Below are 24,251 nucleotides of genomic sequence, written 5' to 3' on the forward strand. Positions count from 1 at the left end.
CAAATCACAGTGCTGAATGTAACTGTATGATGAGCGCCATGTGTCCTGCCAGGGAATCACCATATCCTCCGGAAATCCTGGGAACTCCTGACGCTTCATTTTCTCTTTCACCTAGATGTCAATCATCTGCAAGCTGTTCTTGATTCAACATCTACTATTTCACTTCTCATTCAGTTTTTCCTCTCCATTTCCACTGTTACTATCCTATTTAATTTTAGATTATTATACACTGAACTTTTGTAACTTTCTATTTCTCCACTTAGCTTCTTAGAATGTTATTCTGATAAGTTCATTTTTTAGTTCTAAAATCTTCAGTGGTAATTTATTTTGCCCTAGGACAAAGTCCAAAATCCTAAGCCTGGAATGTATAACCAACCATTGGTTAAGTGAATCGCTTAAGTGAAGTCACTCAGTCGTCTCCAACTCTGCGACGCCATGGACAGTAGCCAACCAGGCTCCTCTGTCCATAGGATTTTCCAAGCAAGAATACTGGAGTGGGTTGCCATTTCCTTCTCCAGGGGATCGTCCCGACCCAGGGATCGAACCCGGGTCTCTTGCATTGTAGGCAGATGCTTTACTGTCTGAGCCACCAGGGAAGTTGCCAACCATTGGTTGGCTCCTAACTATTTCAGACTTATTTTCTACCATATGACACAACATCCTCTCCACTTTACCCAAACCAATGCCTGCTGATTCACAAATTATTCTCTCCAGACTTTAGCCAACAGTGTACAACCATCACCACCACTCCCCACACCAACATGAACAGTGTCCAACCATAAAACACCACTCCCTACCTGCATGAATCCATAGAGTCTAAGTTCCAGTGTCATCTCCTATATGAAGCCTTCTTGCATAATTCTAGCTAGAAATAACCATTCCTTTTTTCTGAATTTTAATAGCATTTTAGCTGTTTCTTTCTAATGGCACTTATCTTACATTCCTACACTCCAGAACCCTTTTCCTCCAGAGCATGGTCTATTTCAGATAAACTTTCGTATCTCCCTACAGAGCCATGCCACCACCACCCCACGCTTCCACCAGAGACTCCTGGACACTCATGGGCAAGTCTGGGTCAGTCTCTTGTGGGGTCACTGCTCCCTTCTCCTGGGTCCTGGTGTGCACAAGGTTCTGTGTGTGCCCTCCCAGAGTCTGTTTCCCCAGTCCTGTGTCAGTTCTGGTGGCTCTATGGTGGGGTAATGACGACCTCCTCCAAGAGGGCTTATGAATGGACTAGAATGCAAAAGTAGGAAGTCAAGAAATACCTGGAGTAACAGGCAAAATGTGGCCTTGAAGTACAGAATGAAGCAGGGCAAAGGCTAATAGAGTTTTGCCAAGAGAACACACTGGTCATAGCAAACAACTTCTTCCAGCAACGCAAGAGAAGACTCTACACATGGATACCACCAGATGGTCAATACCGAATCAGACTGATTATATTCTTTGCAGCCAAAGATGGAGAACCTCTATACAGTCAGCAAAAACACGACCAGGAGCTGACTGTGGCTCAGACCATGAACTCCTTATTGCCAAATTCAGACTGAAATTGAATAAAGTAGGGAAAATGACTACACCATTCAAGTATGACCTAAATCAAATCCCTTACGACTATACAGTGGAAATAACAAATAGATTCAAGGGATTACATCTGATAGATAAGAGTGCCTGAAGAACTATGGACAGAGGTTCATGACATTGTACAGTAGGCAGTGATCAAGACCACCCCCAAGAAAAAGAAAGTCAAAATGGTTGTCTGAGGAGGCCTTACAAACAGCTATGAAAAGAAGAGAAGTGAAAGGCAAAGGAGAAAAGGAAAGATATACCCATTTGAATGCAGAGTTCCAAAGAACAGCAAGGAGAGATAAGAAAGCCTTCCTCAGAGATCAGTGCAAAGAAATAGAGGAAAACAACAGAATGGGAAAGACTAGAGATCTCTTCAAGAAAATTAGAGATACCAAGGGAACATTTCATGCAAAGATGGGCACAATAAAGGACAGAAATGGTATGGACCTAACAGAAGCAGAAGATGTTAAGAAGAGGTGGCAAGAATACACAGAAGAACTGTATAAAAAAGAGCTTCATGACCCAGATAATCACGATGGTGTGATCACCAACCTAGAGCCAGATATCCTGGAATGAGAAGTCAAATAGGCCTTAGGAAGCATCACTACGAACAAAGCTAGTGGAGGTGGTGGAATTCCAGTTGAGCTGTTTCAAATCCTAAAAGATGATGCTGTGAAAGTGCTGCACTCAATATGCCAGCAAATTTGGAAAACTCAGCAGTGGCCACAGCACCGGAAAAGGTCACTTTTCATTCCAATCCCAAAGAAAGGCAACACCAAAGAATGATCAAACTACCACACAGTTGCACTCATCGCACACGCTAGCAAAATAATGCTCAAAATTCTACAAGCCAGGTTTCAGCAATATGTGAACTATGAACTTCCAGATGTTCAAGCTGGATTTAGAAAAGGCAGAGGAACCAGAGATCAAATTGCCAGCATCTGCTGGATCATCGAAAAATCAAGAGAGTTCCAGAAAACACCTACTTCTGCTTTATTGACTGTGCCCAAGCCTTTGACTGTGTGGATCACAATCAACTGTGGAAAATTCTGAAAGAGATGGGAATACCAGACCACCTAACCTGCCTCTTGAGAAATCTGTATGCAGGTCAGGAAGCAACAGTTAGACCTGGACATGGAACAACAGACTGGTTCCAAATTGGGAAAAGAGTACATAAAGGCTGTATATTGTCACCCTGCTTATTTAACTTATATGCAGAGTACATCACGAGAAACGCTGGGCTGGATGAAGCACAAGCTGGAATCAAGACTGCCAGGAGAAACATCAATAACCTCAGATATGCAGATGATACCACCCTTATGGCACAAAGTGAAGAAGAACTAAAGAGCCTCTTGATGAAAAGGAAAGTAGAGAGTGAAAAAGTTGGCTTAAAATCCAACATTCAGAAAACTAAGATCATGGCATCTGGTCCCATCACTTCATGGCAAATAGATGGGGAAACAAAGGAAAAAGGAAGAGACTTTATTTTTGGGGGGTTCCAAAATCACTGCAGATGATGACTGCAGCCATGAAATTAAAAGACACTTGCTCCTTGGAAGAAAAGTTATGACCAACCTAGATAGAATGTTAAAAAGCAGAGACATTACTTTGCCAACAATGTCTATCTAGTCAACACTATGGTTTTTCTAGTAGTCATATATGGATGTGCGAGTTGGACTGTAAAGAAAGATGAGCGCCAAAGAATTGATGCTTTTGCACTGTGGTGTTAGAGAAGACTCTTGAGATTCCCTTGGACTGTGCAACCAGTCCATCCCAAATAATCAGTCCTGAATATTCATTGGAAGGACTGATGCTGAAGATGAAAATCCAATACTCTGGTCACCTGATGAGAAGAACTGACTCATTTGAAAAGACCCTGATGCTGGGAAAGATTGAAAGCGGGAGGAGAAGGGGATGACAGAAGATGAGATAGCTGGATGGCATCACCGACTCAATGGACATGAGTTTGGGTAAACTCTGGGAGTTAGTGATGGACAGGGAGGACTGGCGTCCATGGGGTCGCAAAGAGTCACACTCAGCTGAGTGACTGAACTGAACAGAACCATGAAATTTTATGTGCTGCTTAAGTATTTGTTGAATGAAAAGATGTATGAGAAATTAAGATGCAATCAGATGAATATGTGCTTCAAGTGTTCAAACTAAAGATGGAAATATATTACTAGAAATGATGCTATAAATGAAATCAGGTATGGTTGAAATAGTACTATTGTCATTCAAGATCCATACTGTACATTTAATTATATTTCTAGAGCATCTGTAGCAAGGTACTATGCTTAGTCCTATGCAAGATACAAGAATTAAATAAGCTTCAATGGATTGGTCTTGAATCTAATGCTATCTATAAATCTATATTGTTTACAAAAAAAGTGAGTGAAATTCCTAAGAGACTTTATAAATTTTTTATAATACAATCCACATGGTAGGACTTGACCCTATACCCTATATTATGACTTGGTCGTAATAATAAAGGTATAAAAAAATCACAATTTTTTCAAAGATATAAAATACTAAAAACCAAATAAATTTAAACATTTTCTAATTTATAAAGCTTAGCATATTTAGGAGGATGAAGAATATACCCTGCCTGTATCCCACCAAATGAAAAATAACAATAATAAAAAAAATGGTATCAACTTTTTTTAATGCAGTGGAAATAGTGGATTTTTACTTTTTAAAAAATTATCACTGAAACTGGAGAAAAAGGAATTACTCTTTTATAAGCAAAGACACTTAAAAATTTTTTCTGCATACAATTTTAGCCTTTTTTGTTCCACACAACATAAAAACTATCTCCACTGTTAGATAAAATAACATAAGACAGAATAAATTAATTTCAAGTCAGATACACTACCTCCAACAACAATGTTCACCATTTCTTCTACAATGCTCTGTACAATGTCTTGTGGCTTTTCCTCACAGTCATGGTTTTCTCCATCATATAATATATCATTTTTAGACAATGCTTTAAAAGAGAGAAAAATTAAGAAAATATTATTTTAGCTTTTTAGAAATTTTTACTAAACATTTATAATGGAAAAAACCTAAGAAATTAAGAATAAAAGGAAAAAAATCAAATAGGTATATGAAACTCAATGCAATTATTCTTTAAATCTTCAATATTTTAACCAAACCATATTTTTAAATGTTTTATAATTTCAAGTCAACTTCAAAAATTATTCATTTGACAAGCTATTAATATTAAATAATTATTCAACTTCAAGTTTTCTAGAAGACTAATCCTTTAATCCTATAGTTTACATTAATCCTTTAAAAATCAAAAAATTTTAAAGTATTCTGAAGGAAACATTTCTAACATGTCCCACATGCTAATCAAATAATATTAAATGTAATTAAACCTTGTTTTGATTAATGAGACCCACCAATAACAACAAGCTCATTACTGTGCTCTAATGTAACAGGGTCACTGAAGAACCAGAGACAGGGCTATCTGGGCCCTTCCTTACTATTTCTTCCCCAACAGACTCCACATATCCAATGTATTAATAAAACTAAATATAATAAGTAAAAAAGAATTCATCCCTCAATTTAACACTAATTGAAAACAGATATAACTGCCAATCAGAAATTCTGAACACACAAGAAACTAATAGAACTTGATATAGCTGGCAAGCCTGTACAGACTACTGCAGATAAAAATAGGATTTCCACTGGGTTTTCTGAAATGCTGAAAGTATCTCCGGAAGGCTCAACCAGCACTTTGTGCTGCTTTGGGAACTGGGACCCTGTTCTGGGAGCCACTGCCCTACACCAAACAGCCTCAGACCGCATGTGAGCTGACAGTGCCACTGTCTACACACCCTGATCTCCACTCACCCTACGATAAAACCACTACTTATATTCTGGCTTCCAGAAGTCCATTCTTCCTGCTGTTCACTGCTCCTAATCTACTGTTTGCCGCATTCTGCAAAATACTGAATGTCACATAAGAAATTTGATAAATAAGCATGTCAAGTCAGTAACTTTACAAAAAATTCAATACAACAACATTTAGATTCTTCCGTGGAGTAAAAACATAAATGTCTTGAGAGATAATCTTTCCATCACTCTTAAGGTGTGTGTTTCTGCACTCTACTTGGCTAAAATTATTACCAAGAGTCTAAAAATTAATAGTTTCAATGTAACTAAATATAGTCACTAAATTTTGCACAAAATGATTAGTGAATCAAAAGTCAATTCTCTTTTAAGTCATTTGACAGAAACAGATTAAAGTAATAGTGAAAAATATTTATTACACATGGGAAACCATTACAGAAGTTAACTGTTATGGCTGAAGTCACATAGCCAGGAAGTGTCAGAGATGTGATTCAAAGCAGGTGACCCCACTCTAGAGCATGCACTCTGAACCAATAGCTCACAGGCAAAATTTTCATTTATGCAGCTACAGGGAGAAAAACACCTTTAAAGTCAAAGTAATCACAAAATGATGCAGGAATTATGTTGTATTTGTAGCTCTGCATCCTGAAAGCACCTAGAGCGGTATCTACTACACAGTAGGTGCTTCCATTCCTTGGGTCTTGGCCTATGCTGTTCTTTCTATTAGAAAACTTCCTAAATTTTCTAGCCAGTCAACTCCTACCTTTACCCGAACAAGATCCAGCTAAAACATCACTTTCTCTACAAAAGTACCTCCTAACTTTCCTCGACAGAATTATCTCACGCATGCCGCTTGCAGGGTATAACTCATTTATACACGCCTGACCTTCCAGGCAGATGACAGACACCCTAAGAGCAATGGCTACACCTTTACCAGCTTTCTAACCCCCAATTCCTAGCACAGTGGCTGGGACATAGTATGTGGAATCAATGTTTGCTGAAAGCATGGATGAAGAAACGGAAGAATAAATAAAGTTGCAGCTTTCTTATAGATCAGCTCTTTGAATCAGCCCCTTTATCAGTTTACAGTGAAAGAAGGGGAAATTTTATCAAGGGCAGACTAGAAAAACGTAAATCATATTATAGGCAGTATGGATTTACTATTAGCATGAATACTGAGAATGCTTGGTTTATCAAAAGTGTCCCTTTTAAAATAAACAAATAAACACTAAATAAAGCACAAGAGAGTAAAAAGCCACCTATTCATGCCACTGCCAATGTTCATGCCACTGTTACAGAAAAGATGTGGTTTAAAAAAGTCAAGAGTTGAAAATTACAATAGAAGATTTTCCTCAAAGGAAAGTGAAAACAGAATTCACATGAACTGTAACTAAACCCTAACCATCCTAACTCTATTGGAAAGGTAACAATTTCCATCATTTTTTGACATTAAGCTAAGGAGGGATGAAGGGAAGAAACTCACTGCCTGGCAATTTTATAGAATAGCTAAAGCTGAGAACAATGTTTGAGGGGAAAAATGATTGCATGTGATTATCTTTAGAGAAACAAATTTGTAATATAAATAAATACAGTTTAATTTTTGTAATCTTGTAACCTTTTTCTTATAAATAAGTACACTTAGAAAAAACACTGCCAGAGAATATCTAAATATCATTGACTATTACATGTCAGGATTTAAAAATAAGTATTTTTATATGTCAGGTGGTTACTCACAAGATTTCTTTTCATATTTAATTTCAGTACTCTTTTGACAACAGTATTTTGTGAGTTTAAAATGATGTCCTAAAATTTTCAGTCACATTCCAGAAAACCTTACAAATAAACAGGTCTCCTGTTTGCTATAAACTAATTTTAAGAAACCTGAAGCGCCTACATAACACGCTCACAGACATTTATGACCCTCGTTAGCAACATATCTCCTCCAAACCCATCTGTAAATCATCATGCTTGTGAAATACTAATGAATGCATAATATCGCTAATAGATGTCTTATGGGCTGAAGTGAAATTAACTTTACCGACTAGGCTGGAAAAAGTCCACAATTACTACAATGTGTCCGATATCCATTAGGTCGTATTACTCTTTTCACATTTCTTTACCAGAATTGCCTTCCTACATTCTTCCCTTAATACACACTCCCCACCCCCACAAACACTTTCTCAAAAAGATTACTTTCAGCTGCAGTTGCCTGATCAGCTTCAGTCTGCTCATTTTCTGCACTGGAAATATCAGATCCATTTTCGGGCTCTGTATCATCCTGAAGGCTTTTGTCCACATCATTTGTCTGGGGATCAAGGTCCCCTTCGTGTTCTTGGGATATGTGGTCAACAGTCTGAGGTGGCAAGTATCTGAGTTGAGGTGATTCAGGCTCATGATGGCTTACTGGAGACTGCAACAGATGGTGGTGCTGTCGATGCCTTTCTTTTTCCATTTGTTTGGCTTCCTGCAACTGCAAAGAAAGAAAACAGTTTCCTGTATTTGGCAATAAGAACAGAGATGGACGTCTTTCACTATATCCTCTTGTCAATATTTTTGGTGTTTAAATAATGTAAATGTATTACTTAAAAGAAAAAACAAATTTTTAAAAATAACCTTAGGATGATAACTAGATTGTTGCCAACAGAAAAGCAGACTTACTTAAAATCAAATAAAAGTTTCACTAAGGGAGAAAAAATGTAGACGGGGAAATAAAATACACACACATTCATTTTTACTTACATATACAGAAACAGAGTCTAGACAAATATATATAAGAAGCTAGTAATAATGGTTACCTATAGGGGATACAAGTTAGGAAAGTGGAGGGAACTTTTCAGTGAATACCTTTCTGTAGTATGTTCTTCTGTCACCTTGTCAAATGTATTAAAGATAATAAAATTACAGTGAATAAATAAAATGGCAGTAAGTACTTAAATGCCTCTGACCAGTCATTTAAAGAATGAAAAAACTATCTATAAATGTTCCAGTTTTATTTAGGAGACCTGTCATTTTTATGTATATAATACCACGTGTAAAACTAGCTCACTTACAGGATGCTAAGAACAGTAATAATCAAGATCACAGGGTTTCATTTTTTTAGCACTTTATTGCTTTTAGACACATCTCTTTTGGTCTTCATGACCATTAAGAAACATTCTCACAGAATTAATTTCCACAAAGATAAATACTTTACAGTGTCAAATATGAACATTTCATACTTCTAGTAACGTTCCAGGTTATGTGTATCATAAAACTAAAAAAGAGGGAATATGTGTGTGTATATATATATTCTTTTTTTTCTTTTTGATTCACTTTGTTGTACAGCAGAAATTAACATAACATGTGAAGCAACTATATTCCAATAAAAATTAATTTAAAAAATTAAAAATTCTAGGTTATGTAGAAATATCAGAATTAGTTATATGAATTTATAAATTAAAGTTGAATTAAAATATTTTAATGCTCAAAAGGTAGGAAGAGACTTATAATCAACATCATCTAACTCCCTTGTTTTACAGATAAGGAAATGGGCATGACGAGTTGCACACAGAATCAGAAGAGACTTCTCAAACCAAAGCTTTAGCCCATTTATGAGAAAGTCAACTTCCAAATTAACAGTGAGGAACCTGTGACCTGCAGTCCAATTTCACCCTCAGCCTAACCTCAGCTAATTTGTACTACGGTTTAGTAGGGTAAGCACACGTTTTGGAACTACAGACAAGCACAGTGTTGCATTCTAGCTTTCTTCTACTTATCCCAGACTTGTATAAACCCTAGAAAGGGTACTGAAAATAACCTTTAAACATTTTCTATATATTCTCACACTTTAAACATTTTCTATATACTCTCACACTTTCTAGAGCAGGATTTCTCACTATCAGTACGACTGACATTTGAATCAGATGATCCTTTATTATATGTGAGTGGAGCTGGGATGGGGTGGACACTGGCTGGTGTACTGAACAGAATTTAGCAACATCCCAGTCCATGACAGGTCATGACTCACCCCAGCAAGTGTTTCAAATGTGGCTTTGGGCACCTCCAGTTGAAGACGACCACTCTAGAGAAAGAAACTAGCATTTTCTCCTTAAAAATTTTAGAAGTGAACACTTTACAGTGATTTTATTTGGAAAGGTGAGGAAAAGTTATCAGTTATATATATAAATGAATTACACATCCAGCTTAGCATATTTTAGGATACATGGAAAATCACTCTGTCCCCCTTTTAATTTTCACTCTCTTCCCTTTCCTACTTTTCTCTAATTATCCATAGCACAGAAGTAAATATGCTTCATGACTTGACACATGTTCATAGCCTTTATCATAATTCAGTTATATATTTATTTGTGTGATTATTTAAAACTCACTTTTCCCTCTATTCTCCACAGATTTTAAGCTCTTTGAGAGTAATGTCCATTCAGTGCTGGTTTTGTCCAGCACTGTATAACTGAGAATAAGAACAGTGCCAAGAAAATAAAAAGAACACAGCATAATTTGCTGATCGAGTCATTAAAAAGTGATAAAGTTAGTCTCATTCACTTCTTTTTTTCCATATAAATTTATTTATTTTAATTGGAGGCTAATTACTTTACAATACTGTAGTGGTTCCTCAAAAAGCATCAAAACTATTTTTTGTGGTTGTAAAATATGAGCAATAATCCAATGCTAATAATCTAAAACACAGGAAGAGTGACTGAATAGACTATGGTACATCCTTGAGTACTATACCATCAGTCAAAAAGAATGAGGAAGTTCTTAAAGGACAGACATGGAATGCTTTCCAGGAAATACTGCTGACTGAAAAAAGTAAAGTAGGAAAGAGTATCCAGAGCAGTGTGGAAGCCAGTCTTCCCAGGACGGCCACCAGCCATCTCCACTTCCGACCCTCACTTCCCCAGTACAGTTCCCTCCCACACCGTGCCAGGGTGGTCTGGGTGATACTTCAGATCATGAGACAGACAATGTATAATGGCTTCTGCCTTGTTCCTCTCTCTTCTCATTCTCTAGCCCAGTAAAGGCTTTAAATGACCCCATCCCCAGTTAATACTGTGATCCACACAGCCAACTAACTGCAACCTCATGTGAAATCCAAGCCACAGCCACCAGCTAAGACACTCGGGTTCTGGACCCTCAGAAACTATAAGAGATGAGCAGCTAAACTATGAGGTTTAAGCAGCTGAAGTTTGAGGTGATCTGCTATGCAGTGATAGATATGTACAGAAGGTGATACATGAAACCATACATACATGTGCTCACTTGTGCTCAAGAAATGCAGAAGGATAAACCAAAAACCACAGAGATGAGCTACATCCAAGAGGAGGAAAGGCAGGAGGGAGAGGACTGGCATGGTAAGAATGAGCAGACCTTCTGTAGATCTCTACCTCTTAAGGCACAGTAGGGTTTAAATTACTTAAAAAACAAGCAAGCAATTAAACCAGAACGTGAGGGGTACTGAAATGGAAAACAGGCAGTAATAAATGAACTTAACTGTATTATAAAGTAATAATATTATACCATTGAAGAGTATGGAGAAGAAAAGAACTAACCTAAGTAACTCTGGGAACCACTCTAAATGGATAGATACTATAAGGCAGAAGACAAAAAAAAAAAATGTTATAATGTTATAAATTTGCTTCTCACAGTGGAATGAGTCAGCAATTAAAAAACTATCATATGTATGTAATAGGCCTGAACAAATAATGTTTATCACAGAAAATGAAAGCCTTTTATCTCACTGTATAAAGAGAAGTTACAAATAAAGAGAGGAGGCTGCAATGAACCCTGTGGTATTGGAATTAGAAGTATCAGTATGAACACATAAGTTTTAATACATATGGATGTGTAGTCACATACAGATGTGGGGGAGGTAGGGTAGGGTGGGTAGTTAGTATGCACACATGTATTTCCTAGTTCAATCTGCTGAGAGGGAAGCAATAACAACCCAGCTGCAACGAACACACCTAGACCTCAGATTTTGGTTCCTATTACCATTCAAAGGAGCCAGGGCTCCCTGTTTATGTGTCTACTACTCCAGATAGCAAAAATCAACAAAGCCAAAAGCTGGTTCTTTGAAAGGATAAATAAAATTGACAAACCACTAGCCAGACTCATCAAGAAGCAAAGAGAGAAAAATCAAATCAATAAAATTAGAAATGAAAATGGAGAGATCACAACAGACAACACAGAAATACAAAGGATCATAAGAGACTACTATCAGCAGTTGTATGCCAATAAAATGGACAACGTGGAAGAAATGGACAAATTCTTAGAAAAGTACAATTTTCCAAAACTGAACCAGGAAGAAATAGAAAATCTTAACAGACCCATCACAAGCACGGAAATTGAAACTGTAATCAGAAATCTTCCAGCAAACAAAAGCCCAGGTCCAGACGGCTTCACAGCTGAATTCTACCAAAAATTTCGAGAAGAGCTAACACCTATCCTACTCAAACTCTTCCAGAAAATTGCAGAGGAAGGTAAACTTCCAAACTCATTCTATGAGGCCACCATCACCCTAATACCAAAACCTGACAAAGATGTCACAAAAAAAGAAAACTACAGGCCAATATCACTGATGAACATAGATGCAAAAATCCTCAACAAAATTCTAGCAATCAGAATCCAACAACACACTAAAAAGATCATACACCATGACCAAGTGGGCTTTATCCCAGGGATGCAAGGATTCTTCAATATCCACAAATCAATCAATGTAATTCACCACATTAACAAATTGAAAAATAAAAACCATATGATTATCTCAATAGATGCAGAGAAGGCCTTTGACAAAATTCAACATCCATTTATGATAAAAACTCTCCAGAAAGCAGGAATAGAAGGAACATACCTCAACATAATAAAAGCTATATATGACAAACCCACAGCAAACATTATCCTCAATGGTGAAAAATTGAAAGCATTTCCCCTAAAGTCAGGAACAAGATAAGGGTGTCCACTTTCACCGCTACTATTCAACATAGTTCTGGAAGTTTTGGCCACAGCAATCAGAGCAGAAAAAGAAATAAAAGGAATCCAAATTGGAAAAGAAGAAGTAAAACTCTCACTGTTTGCAGATGACATGATCCTCTACATGGAAAACCCTAAAGACTCCACCAGAAAATTACTAGAGCTCATCAATGAATATAGTAAAGTTGCAGGATATAAAATCAACACACAGAAATCCCTTGCATTCCTATACACCAATAATGAAAAAGTAGAAAAAGAAACTAAGGAAACAATTCCATTCATCACTGCAACAAAAAGAATAAAATACTTAGGAATATATCTACCCAAAGAAACTAAAGACCTATATATAGAAAACTATAAAACACTGATGAAAGAAATCAAAGAGGACACTAATAGATGGAGAAATATACCATGTTCATGGATCGGAAGAATCAATATAGTGAAAATGAGTATACTACCAAAGCAATTTACAAATTCAATGCAATCCCTATCAAGCTACCAGCCATATTTTTCACAGAACTAGAACAAATAATTTCAAGATCTGTATGGAAATACAAAAAACCTCGAATTGCCAAAGCAATCTTGAGAAAGAAGAATGGAACTGGAGGAATCAACTTGCCTGACTTCAGGCTCTACTACAAAGCCACAGTCATCAAAACAGTATGGTACTGGCACAAAGACAGACATATAGATCAATGGAACAAAATAGAAAGCCCAGAGATAAATCCACACACATATGGACACCTTATCTTTGACAAAGGAGGCAAGAATATACAATGGAGTAAAGACAATCTCTTTAACAAGTGGTGCTGGGAAAACTGGTCAACCACTTGTAAAAGAATGAAACTAGATCACTTTCTAACACCACACACAAAAATAAACTCAAAATGGATTAAAGATCTAAATGTAAGACCAGAAACTATAAAACTCCTAGAGGAGAACATAGGCAAAACACTCTCAGACATAAATCACAGCAGGATCCTCTATGATCCACCTCCCAGAATTCTGGAAATAAAAGCAAAAATAAACAAATGGGACCTAATTAAAATTAAAAGCTTCTGCACAACAAAGGAAAATATAAGCAAGGTGAAAAGACAGCCTTCTGAATGGGAGAAAATAATAGCAAATGAAGCAACTGACAAACAACTAATCTCAAAAATATACAAGCAACTTATGCAGCTCAATTCCAGAAAAATAAACGACCCAATCAAAAAATGGGCCAAAGAACTAAATAGACATTTCTCCAAAGACGACATACGGATGGCTAACAAACACATGAAAAGATGCTCAACATCACTCATTATCAGAGAAATGCAAATCAAAACCACAATGAGGTACCACTTCACACCAGTCAGAATGGCTGCGATCCAAAAATCTGCAAGCAATAAATGCTGGAGAGGGTGTGGAGAAAAGGGAACCCTCCTACACTGTTGGTGGGAATGCAAACTAGTACAGCCACTATGGAGAACAGTGTGGAGATTCCTTAAAAAATTGCAAATAGAACTCTCTTATGACCCAGCAATCCCACTGCTGGGCATACACACCAAGGAAACCAGAATTGAAAGAGACACATGTACCCCAATGTTCATCGCAGCACTGTTTATAATAGCCAGGACATGGAAACAACCTAGATGTCCATCAGCAGATGAATGGATAAGAAAGCTGTGGTACATATACACAATGGAGTATTACTCAGCCGTTAAAAAGAATTCATTTGAATCAGTTCTGATGAGATGGATGAAACTGGAGCCGATTATACAGAGTGAAGTAAGCCAGAAAGAAAAACACCAATACAGTATACTAACACATATATATGGAATTTAGAAAGATGGCAATGACGACCCTGTATGCAAGACAGGAAAAAAGACACAGCTGTGTGTAATGGACTTTTGGACTCAGAGGGAGAGGGAGAGGGTGGGATGATTTGGGAGAATGGCATTCTATCATGTATACTATCATGTAAGAATTGAATCGCCAGTCTATGTCTGACGCAGGATACAGCATGCTTGGGGCTGGTGCATGGGGATGACCCACAGAGATGTTATGGGGAGGGAGGTGGGAGGGGGGTTCATGTTTGGGAACACATGTAAGAATTAAAGATTTTAAAATTAAAAAAATAAAAAACTATAAAAAAAAATCTTGATAGAAGGAATTAAGAACAGTGCCCAGTCATAGAGTAAACACTCAATTAATATTCATTGTTTAAATGTTTGTATGTAACCAATTTTAAAAAATAAAGGTCTCAATCAGTTTCTAAAAAAAAAATAAATAAATAAAAATAAAGCAGAAAAAATTCAAAATGAGCCAGGAACAACTTGAGATTCCAGAAGTACTCAAAAAAGGACAGGGGCTTGTCAAAAAGGACAGAGGCCAAAGCTGGAATATTTGGGGCAACAAAATAACAGAATTAGATTAGAAACCACAGAATAAACACTCATGAATACAGACTGATAGAAATTAAAAACTGAATGAAAAAATATGAAAGGGGAGTTAACTCTGGTTAATAAATATATAAGGAGAGGGAAACAAAAACCTGCACCAGGAAAACATTGCAGTAATAACTGTTGCCAACAAGATCTACTGAGGGATACTCAAATTGGGTGTGGGGGAGTGCAAAAGAATCTCCAAGATATTTATTAAATGTAAAAGAATAAATTTTCAGTAGAGGAACCTGGAAGATACCACTTTAAGCAAGTAATCAGGGTTACTGTACTTAATAGTATTATACCAGTGTAAATTCCTGTTTCTCAACATTGTAATATGATTATGCAAGACATCGGTATTAAGAAAAGTAGAATAAAGAGAATCTCTGCAAATACCTCTGCAATTTTTAAGTTTAAAATCAGTTCAAAATAAAAAGTCAGAAGTTGGTTTTTAATTATGAAGACCTAAACAATTAGGCCACCTCATGTGAAGAGTTGACTCACTGGAAAAGACTCTGATGCTGGGAGGGATTGGGGGCAGGAGGAGAAGGGGACAACAGAGAATAAGATGGCTAGATGGCACCACTGACTCGATGAACGAGAGTCTGAGTGAACTCCGGGAGTTGGTGATGGACAGGATGGCCCGGCGTGCTGCGATTCATGGGGTCGCAGTCGCAAAGAGTCGGACATGACTGAGCGACTGAATTGAACTGAACTGAAACAATTAAAAAAGATTCTCTAGCTGCTGGTCTCTTACTTTCCTCCCCAAATATGTTCCATTACTACAGAAATTTATTTCACTTTTTAAAGGCTCAATGAATAATTTTCTATAAGAATAGATCAAACTAGGTAACTTTCTAACTACATTCACTGATCTAAGCTTGAGAGCAATAAAAATATCACTTCATAAACACTTCCATCAGGATACCAATCAATCTCTTTCAAATTCTATTTGTGATGAGAAAAAAAACACAAAACATTTTAATCCAAAACCAAACAAGTCAGTAAGCCGGTCAAAACAAAATACCACAGATCTCCAGTACATAAAACTGTAAACAAAGATATTTTCTGCACAGTCACAAAAGATTTTATTATAATTTTTGCAAAATCTTTTCTATAGTTGGTGCCTGTGGTGTTCTATACCATCTCTCTCATTTTTTAATACTTACTGCTTGGTTTTCCATGCGTGCAAAGATAACATTTAACATCTGAGTGAGAGTAGCTTTGGCTGTTGTCTGATTGATGAGATTTTTGCTTGCTAGATATATATTGTAACATGTTCTCACAGCTTGCAGTACAGTTCCTTCATGAATTTCTATGTGTTGAGATGTTACTGCAGTTAGTAAAGCCTTAAAAAAAATAGAAAAAGAAAACAAAGATAAAGCAATTTTTCACATCCAGAGTTTCAGTACAAAAATACATGGCTATTTTTGTATCAGAATTAAACCTTTCAGACACCATTACCACTTTAAAGTAAAGTATACAAGAGCTTCTACCTACCTTAAATATATCATCAACTGTGTCATTTTAACAGAAATATTATTTTAGTCTACTGAAATGCACAACATTAATACTGTCATAGTATAGCAGATATATGCTTCATATGATGTATCTGTTGAGCTAAACGTCAACTTTACAGAATACATATTGTGTCCTATTCACTTTCAAATTTTTCTGAGATCTAACTTATAGACTGAACTCAGTGTGCTGTTGTTATTGTTGAAGATAACTGTTTTAAAATAAAACATTTAAAATAATCCTCCAATAAAACGAACAGCTTTAATTTATGTGAACTGTCACACATTACTCAATTTCTCAAAAGCAAGGACTCGTATCTTTGTCCTTCCATTAATATGCTGTTCAGTGCTATGCAGGCCAGCACTGAGCACATACTAAACAAACCACAGCTGACATGAAACTGCAAGTGAGAGGCCAGACTGGATCGCTTTTTTAGAATCAAGATATTTTATGATTTATGAAGAGAATGCTGCTATGAGACTGAAAAGCTCAGAGGGGTGATAACCACACATAAAGGAACACATTATACATGTAAACTAAAGTACTAATAGTACAAGAGAATTTTGCTGACAAATCAACATACCACCACTACTATTAGCAGTAACATTAAAAATTGATTATTTACATAGCAGACTGAAAACACAGATGAGTGATTTTTCTTTAAAGGAGTTTAATGACCCAGGTGTATCAGAGCACAAACCTAGGACGATCACCCGAGCAGGTTCAGCAGACTGACAGGTAAGGGAAGCAGGGAAATGTGCACAAGTGTTTCACATGGTGAAGCCTGGGACTAGAAAGCAGACTACAAGGGGTATGGCAGGAGAACAAGAAACCAGAAGGGCCACGGGGCCTTCACATGGGGCCCTGAAGCTCAAAAGATAGATCAGGCCAGAAACTGAAAAGCTCTGGAAGATTCTGGGGGCCTAAATTGGGACCTTCAAAATAAGAGTCTTCGCCTAGTGAACTCTCAGCATTTAACAATAAAGTCCCCTGAAACAGAATCTAAAAAGCCCCCAAATGAACTTTATCTTATCTGGAAAGCACATAAAATGATTTTTCCCAATGTTCTCAAGGTAAAAGTGAATGTGAAGTCGCTCAGTCATGTCCGACTCTTTGTGACCCCATGGACTATAGCCTACCATGCTCCTCTGTCCATGGGATTTTCTAGGTAAGAGTACTGGAGTGGGCTGCCCTTCTCCAGGGGATCTTCCTGACCCAGGGATCAAACTTGGGTCTCCCGCATTGTAGGCAGATGCTTTACCCTCTGAGCCACCAGGGAAGTCAAGGTAAAAGGCTTCTGATTTTAAAGAGTACAGATAATGAATAACAAATTCAGTTCTTATAATTAATTACCTTTATTATTTGTAACTGAACTCCTTCATCTGTTTGAGGACCTTGGAAACAGCCACAAATTGTTTCAATAATTCTATCAATTAATTTTTTGCCTGGTGTTGTACTATCTGGAGCATTGCCAGTCAAGTGCCCATAAGCAATAAGTTTCTGAAACCAAGAAAGAAGATAAAAGATCCTAATTAAGCTAACAAATACACACACACACACACACACACACACACACACACACACAGTAATGAAATACACATTAAAATTATAATATACAAATTGATTATATGTTAAACTTTTACACAAAAATATTAAGATATAGCAAAAGTCAAGGCTATACCAACTTTTCCTGAAGAAAGCTTTATTAGCTATAAACATGTGAAAACATTTACACTTGTAATAATCACAAAAACAGCAAAATAATGATAACAAAACCATCAGGCAATACTTTGACAAAGGCAGGCCTTAGAACTTGTCTCTGATGAGTTGTAACAACTCACTGCTTTCTATTCAAACATTACTAATACTGCTTTTGTGAAAGCTATCTTAACACACTCAAACAATCCAAATCTGTTTCCAAATTAGATCTGTGAATATGCTGAAACCCAATTTCCACACACTGGCCACAATGTATCACATATTTGTTCATGTATCATTATCATTACAACCCTGGAAGGAAGGCCTTAGATATTATAATTTTGATTTTTCAGAGAAACAAGGCCACAAATCAAATGAACTTATCCTTAACCTATCTTAACAACAAATCATATGGATATGATTTTTTCCACTCAATTGTTAGTTTAAAAGGTATAATCCCCAAACATGAAAATACCTGAAAAGAGAAGGACTCTCTCTCTGGAGTTTTGTCTCACAAATATCTAAGAGAATCTGTATACACACATGCGCACGTGCACGTTTGTGTGTGTTAAGTAAAATAGAAAACAAAAAAGAATTTTCTGATATAAAAAAGGTCAGTGCTAAAGTTTTGTAGTAAGTATAAATATTGAACTGTTAGTATTAACCTACCACTTTACATAAAACAGCAAGCATCTAGTAAAATCACTGCAAATAATGACGTATGCAAAATCACCAGCAGGTTAACCTTCATTATTAATAACCTTAGAAAAGACTGCCTCTCACTAAGCTAACTAATGATCTGTATTACCCTTAACCTAGAAACATCTTTTTCCAACTACTGTTTCTCTTGAGTGTAAGAAACCATTTAGTTTCTTACCACAAAAAGAATAATCAAGGCTTTCACAGAAAATGCCTGAGCTATTCATCAACTGTAATATATAGGAATACATTCAAATTGGAGGGTTTTTAGATAGTGCCATTTTATACATACCTGTAAACAATCTAGAGACGTACTGACTATGCGGGGACATTTGGACTGGCATGCCAATTCAAAGGGGAGGAAGTACTTGTCTGCTTCAATAAAATTTGTCTTTGATTTCACTGGTGGAAGGGTGCTTGATCCAGCTTTTGCTTCTCCATGAGGAGGACTAAAGGAAAAAAGAAGAGTTTGATTAGAATATCATACTCATCATCTTGATGATATTCTCACTCTAATTCCAATTCTAAAAGGCACTGTGCTAAACCAATCTTCATTTTCTCATATTCCATGAGGAAACCAAAGCCCAGAGAAGTGAAGTGATTTGCTACAGGTCATAAGCTAGTCATCAAAGCTATAACTAAACTTAAGAAAATTATTTAATTAATTAAACAATTAATTTTTAAATTATATAGGTTACTAAATATTTAGTCATCTTTCTTAACATGAGTCAGTCTTTAAGCAAAGACAAAGCATATCTTACAGTATTTCAGAAATACCCTTATTTATAAAATCTTTTTGTATTTATAAGTATGTTTATAATATTTCTCAAAATCATTTTTTCACAATTGATTTTATTATAAAGGTCACATACAGAAAATCTGCCACATCCAAACAGAGATGATTACATTGTTATTTTGCCAAGACTAATAAGTTTGCAAATTATTTTTACTGAAGGAAAGAAAAACCCACAAACCTCTGCTTTTCAGTTTCCGCTTTTATTTCCTCTGGTTGGGGGCGGGGGGAGAAAAGAAGCATACATTAGAAAACTTGACAAGAGAAAGATCATTCACTAATCTGATTACAGGCTTTAATTTATAACTTCTATAAGATGTCAGGAAGGATACAATTTCAAAAAAAAATTAGGTACTAAAACTCTGTTGCTGCCAAATGTATTCATTTGCACAAATAATGTAATTCTATAAGACTTACGAAGAACATACATTAACAACCACAAGAATAGGTACAAATTACAGATTACTAATTTTCAAAGCATTTCCTTTTCTCAAAGTAGTTTTTTCTTGGGGGAGGAGGGTCAAGTTAGTATTTGCATTAACCAGAGGCATTAGTATTAAGAACAGAATAATATGTATACTGTATTCAAATGACAAAATATAAGACACATGTGAGTGAGGAAAATAACTCAAGACACCCCCTTGGGATTATCTCAAGGAGATTATCAGGCCAGGACTATAACTTCTTGATCATGTACAGATATGTTGACATTTAACCATTTTTTCTACTTATGACTATACAAGGCACTATAATATACACATGCCCAGTTTAATGGGAAATTTTCCCTTTTGCTATTTATATCCATAAGAGATGAGGTAAATTTGAGGAATTGTACCTGTCACAGAATAACCTTAAATTTAATAATAAATTGAGGAATCTGGTTAATTGATTAAACCTGTAGGAAATTTGTAAGAAAAGCATTCAAATATACCATTAATAATAACCACAGTTATTGAGTATTTACTATGGGATAAGCACTATTACGTTTTACATGGACTAACATATTTCTTAACTTGCAATAAATGCCTGGTAACACCTCATTCAAGGAAACTGCCTCTCTGATAAATCAGGGCTTGGAAAGAGTTTGCTTCAGGTTGGCCTTCAACAGAAGAATCAAGAAGTACAGTTGACCCTTGAACAAGGTGAGGGCTAAATTACAGTCAGCCCTCCACTTCTGCTGTTCCTCTGTATCCATGATTCTATCTACCAAGGACTGTGTGCTACTGCAGTATTTACTACTGAAAAATATCCATGTACATGTGGACTCACGCAGTTCAAATCTGCACTGTTCAAGGCTCAACTGTAAACTAATTAATTCTCAATTATTAAAGAAAAAAAACCCAGAAGAAACAAAATACTAACGTATCAAATTAAGAAATAGTATACTCAAATTCAAAACCACTTGGTGCTTAACTGTGAAATACTTTCCCATTAAAGTCAGACTCATTACAAGGATGACCACAAACAGCAAAATAGTTCTGACATTGCTCTGGAAACACTAGACGACGCAACTAGACAATACCAGATGTGATAATAAAAGTCCTCACTCTTGAGCTGAAATAAGACAAAAACCAGACACTGGATTTGTTTGTTTTAAATATGTAGTCATAACACTTTATTACTGACATTCTTTCAGGAATCATTCTCTCTCTAGCCATTAACTCGCCCTATCCCTTCACAACCATTTTTGTACAATGTTTCTAAAACCTTAGAAACAACCACTATATTATATATAAAAGGAAAAGGTTAAAAATTGGAGGAAATAGGTCAGTGTAAATTAGCAGAAAAGTATAGATTTTAAAGTATTTTAAAAGAAACACAAGTTTTACTCCTTTCGGGTACATTAAGTTACTGCAAACGAAGTATATTAAATTACCAGAACAGTTAATAAGGCACAGGACTTGTTTAATGAGCAGGAAAGAATGATTTATTTAAAAAAAAAAAAGCTGATCACATGCAAGTTATGTACCTGGTTCCCCAAGTATATTCAATATTCTCTCTCATAATATGATTTCCATCAACTTGCTGAGCAGTTTTCTTTTCCTCCACTGACAGTACAATATAAACTTCAAAATGACATTTATACAGATTTCAAGAAATTCTATTAAAATGCATACGTACGATACATGTGATTTACACCTACCTCTCATGACATCACTTCACTTCTCATGACATCACTGTCTTACAGCTTACAGAGCAACAGCACTTACTCAAAGCAAACTGATAATTTAAAGAAGTGAAGTGAAAGTCGCTCAGTTGTTTGACTCTTTGTGATCCCATGGACTATACAGTCCATGAAATTCTCTAGGCCAGAATACTGAAGTGGGTAGCCTTTCCCTTCTCCAGGTGTTATTCCCAAACCAGGGATTGAACCCAGGTCTCCCGCATTGCAGGTGGATTCTTTACCAGCTGAGCCACAAGGGAAGCCCCAGTCTAAGGAAAAGTGAAAATGAAGTTGTTCAATCTTGTCTGACTCTTTGCAACCCCATGGACTGTAGCCTACAAGGCTCCTCCATCCATGGAATTTTCCAGGCATGAGTACTGGAGTGGGTTGCCATTTCCTTCTCCAGGGAATATTCCCAGCCCAGGGATCAAACCCGGATCTCCCGCATTGCAAGCAGACACTTTTTACCATATGAGCCACCAGGGAAGCTTCCAATCTAAGGAAAGACAAAGCCAAATGGAAGAGTCTGTAATAAACATATTAAAACTTACACGTCCAATGTACTGTCTCCTTAAAAACAGTAATTGTAGGAGGTTATGCTTCGATTATCATAATACTGCCAGTATTCAAAAATATTTGTGGAATTCATTGCCTGCAGTTCTTTCCTGCCTGCTTCCTTCTTTTAAATGAATAATCTCATAGAAGGAAAAAATCTCTAGAAAAGGAATCAAAGTCTAACCACCAATTAACCACAACTGGTTTGGAGCCAAGCATGAAGAATGGTATGTGACCTCAAAACGAAAGTTCTTAACTTCAGTGCTTCTGCAAATCATGGCAAATTGTCAGTTTGCAAGCAGTGTTTTAGAAAAAGTATGTAACTCTCATTGGATTCTGAAAGAAGTCTGTAACCCAACCTATAAAGATGATATAGGATTAATTAAAAGCAGTAATTTGGATCAACAATGACTAAAGATGACTATACATTTAAGCAATTTTAAACAAAACATTTCTAAAATACTACATAAATGTAAGGGATCACTTTGAAAAATAACATGCCTTTGGATGTATATATATTGTGTTAGGTTTACTTTTTCAAAGCCAATCCTATGACTTTAGCATCACATTTCATACAGTTAAGGATTAAACAAAAATACAGGCATTAAATAGAATGTTACAGTATTTATGGAAGAGAGAGATAATGGCTTGAACAAAAGCTGTGACACCAGGGATGAGTAAATGTGATTCCATGGACATCGTGGGAGGAAAAACAATGAAACAATCTCATTTATCTAGGAGGAGGAGAAGGAGCAAGAAGAGAAGATGGGGCTTGCCTAACTGGATAATAAAGGTACCACTAATTTAGACACGAGTTTTCTCCCTGTGCACTAGCTGGGGTGAAGGTGAAGAGGAGGAAAATTTGGTATTATCTTGTTTTAAGCAATGGGGATGTTCACGTGGCAGCATTCAGCAGGCACTCAGGTGTATGAATTTGAAGATCAAGAGATAATGTGACAGACTGTATTTTCAAAAATGGTCACTATTTTATTTTCCACCCCCACATGCCCTTCTGCAAAGCAACCTTGCACACCTCACCAAGAGAAGACAGTCTAATTTCATCCTTCTTACGTATGGCTGGCCTCAGAAATTCATTCATAACCAACAGCATACAGTGGAAGTGACAGGGAACACCACCAAGATTCAGGTCAGAAAAGGCCAAACAGCTCCTGACCAATTCTGGAATGCTGGGTCTCCAGACACCCACTCATGGAACACAAAGGCCCTGATGTGGGAAGTCCAAGCCACTGGGAAGCTGTATGTAAGTTGTTCAGTCAACACCACCAGCTGAGTCCAGCTTTCAAGTCATCACAGCCCAGGCACCAAACACGTTGAGTGAAGAACCCTCCCGAGGATTCCAGTTCTCGGCCAATCACGTCTCCCCCAGCATTTGCGTCTTCTCAGCTGAGACTCCCGACACTGTGGAGCAGCAACATGGCTCACCTGAATTCCTGACACACAGAGACTCTGAGCATAATAAAATGGTCGTTGAGTCACATCACTAAGTCTTGGACTGGTCTACCATACAGCAATAGGTAACTGGGCCTCCTAAGAAAGGGCTAAGGAGGTGGGAGGAGACTGGGGTTTGAAATAACTCTGGCAAATGGGAGAGACAGCTAACTGAGGAGCACACATACACACATAAAGAAAACCTGCCAGGAATGTGGAAAGTTCCAGTGGATTCTGAGCAACTGGAGTCCAGGTGATTAACAGGTATAAAAATGCAGCCTGGACGTCTACCCTTGTAATATATTTAGCAGCCTCCTCAGGACTTGGAGGTCCTCTGCAAAATTCATTTACAAAATTATGACTAAATCATATATAAACAACTGATAGCTATGAAGTACAAAGCGATTTAAAACAAAAGACCAGTTGAAGTTTCTTTTTAGCAGCCAGAAAACAGAAAGGTAACTTTCCTAACACTACTACTCCCACCACCATCTTCCTTCCAATCTAAAGGAAGCAAAAAGATCTTATACTGTAAGATTTTATCAATCGCCATGGCTTACAATAAAAA

General features: G+C 36.7%; 1 protein-coding gene across 1 annotated transcript in view; it reads right to left on the bottom strand.

Moving 5' to 3' along the window:
* Positions 1-24,251, bottom strand: part of ARFGEF1 (ADP ribosylation factor guanine nucleotide exchange factor 1) — a 135,171-nt gene that overhangs the window by 69,767 nt on the left and 41,153 nt on the right. Inside the window, exons 2-7 of the mRNA XM_052651913.1 lie at positions 19,697-19,727; positions 19,015-19,171; positions 17,679-17,825; positions 15,977-16,156; positions 7,612-7,888; positions 4,436-4,546 (exon numbers count right to left, since the gene is read on the bottom strand). Of these exons, the coding sequence (XP_052507873.1) occupies positions 4,436-4,546; positions 7,612-7,888; positions 15,977-16,156; positions 17,679-17,825; positions 19,015-19,171; positions 19,697-19,727 (903 nt within the window). The remainder of the gene's footprint in view (positions 1-4,435; positions 4,547-7,611; positions 7,889-15,976; positions 16,157-17,678; positions 17,826-19,014; positions 19,172-19,696; positions 19,728-24,251) is intronic.

This window comes from Budorcas taxicolor, chromosome 14 (genome assembly GCF_023091745.1).
Source record: "Budorcas taxicolor isolate Tak-1 chromosome 14, Takin1.1, whole genome shotgun sequence".
NCBI lineage: Eukaryota > Metazoa > Chordata > Mammalia > Artiodactyla > Bovidae > Budorcas > Budorcas taxicolor.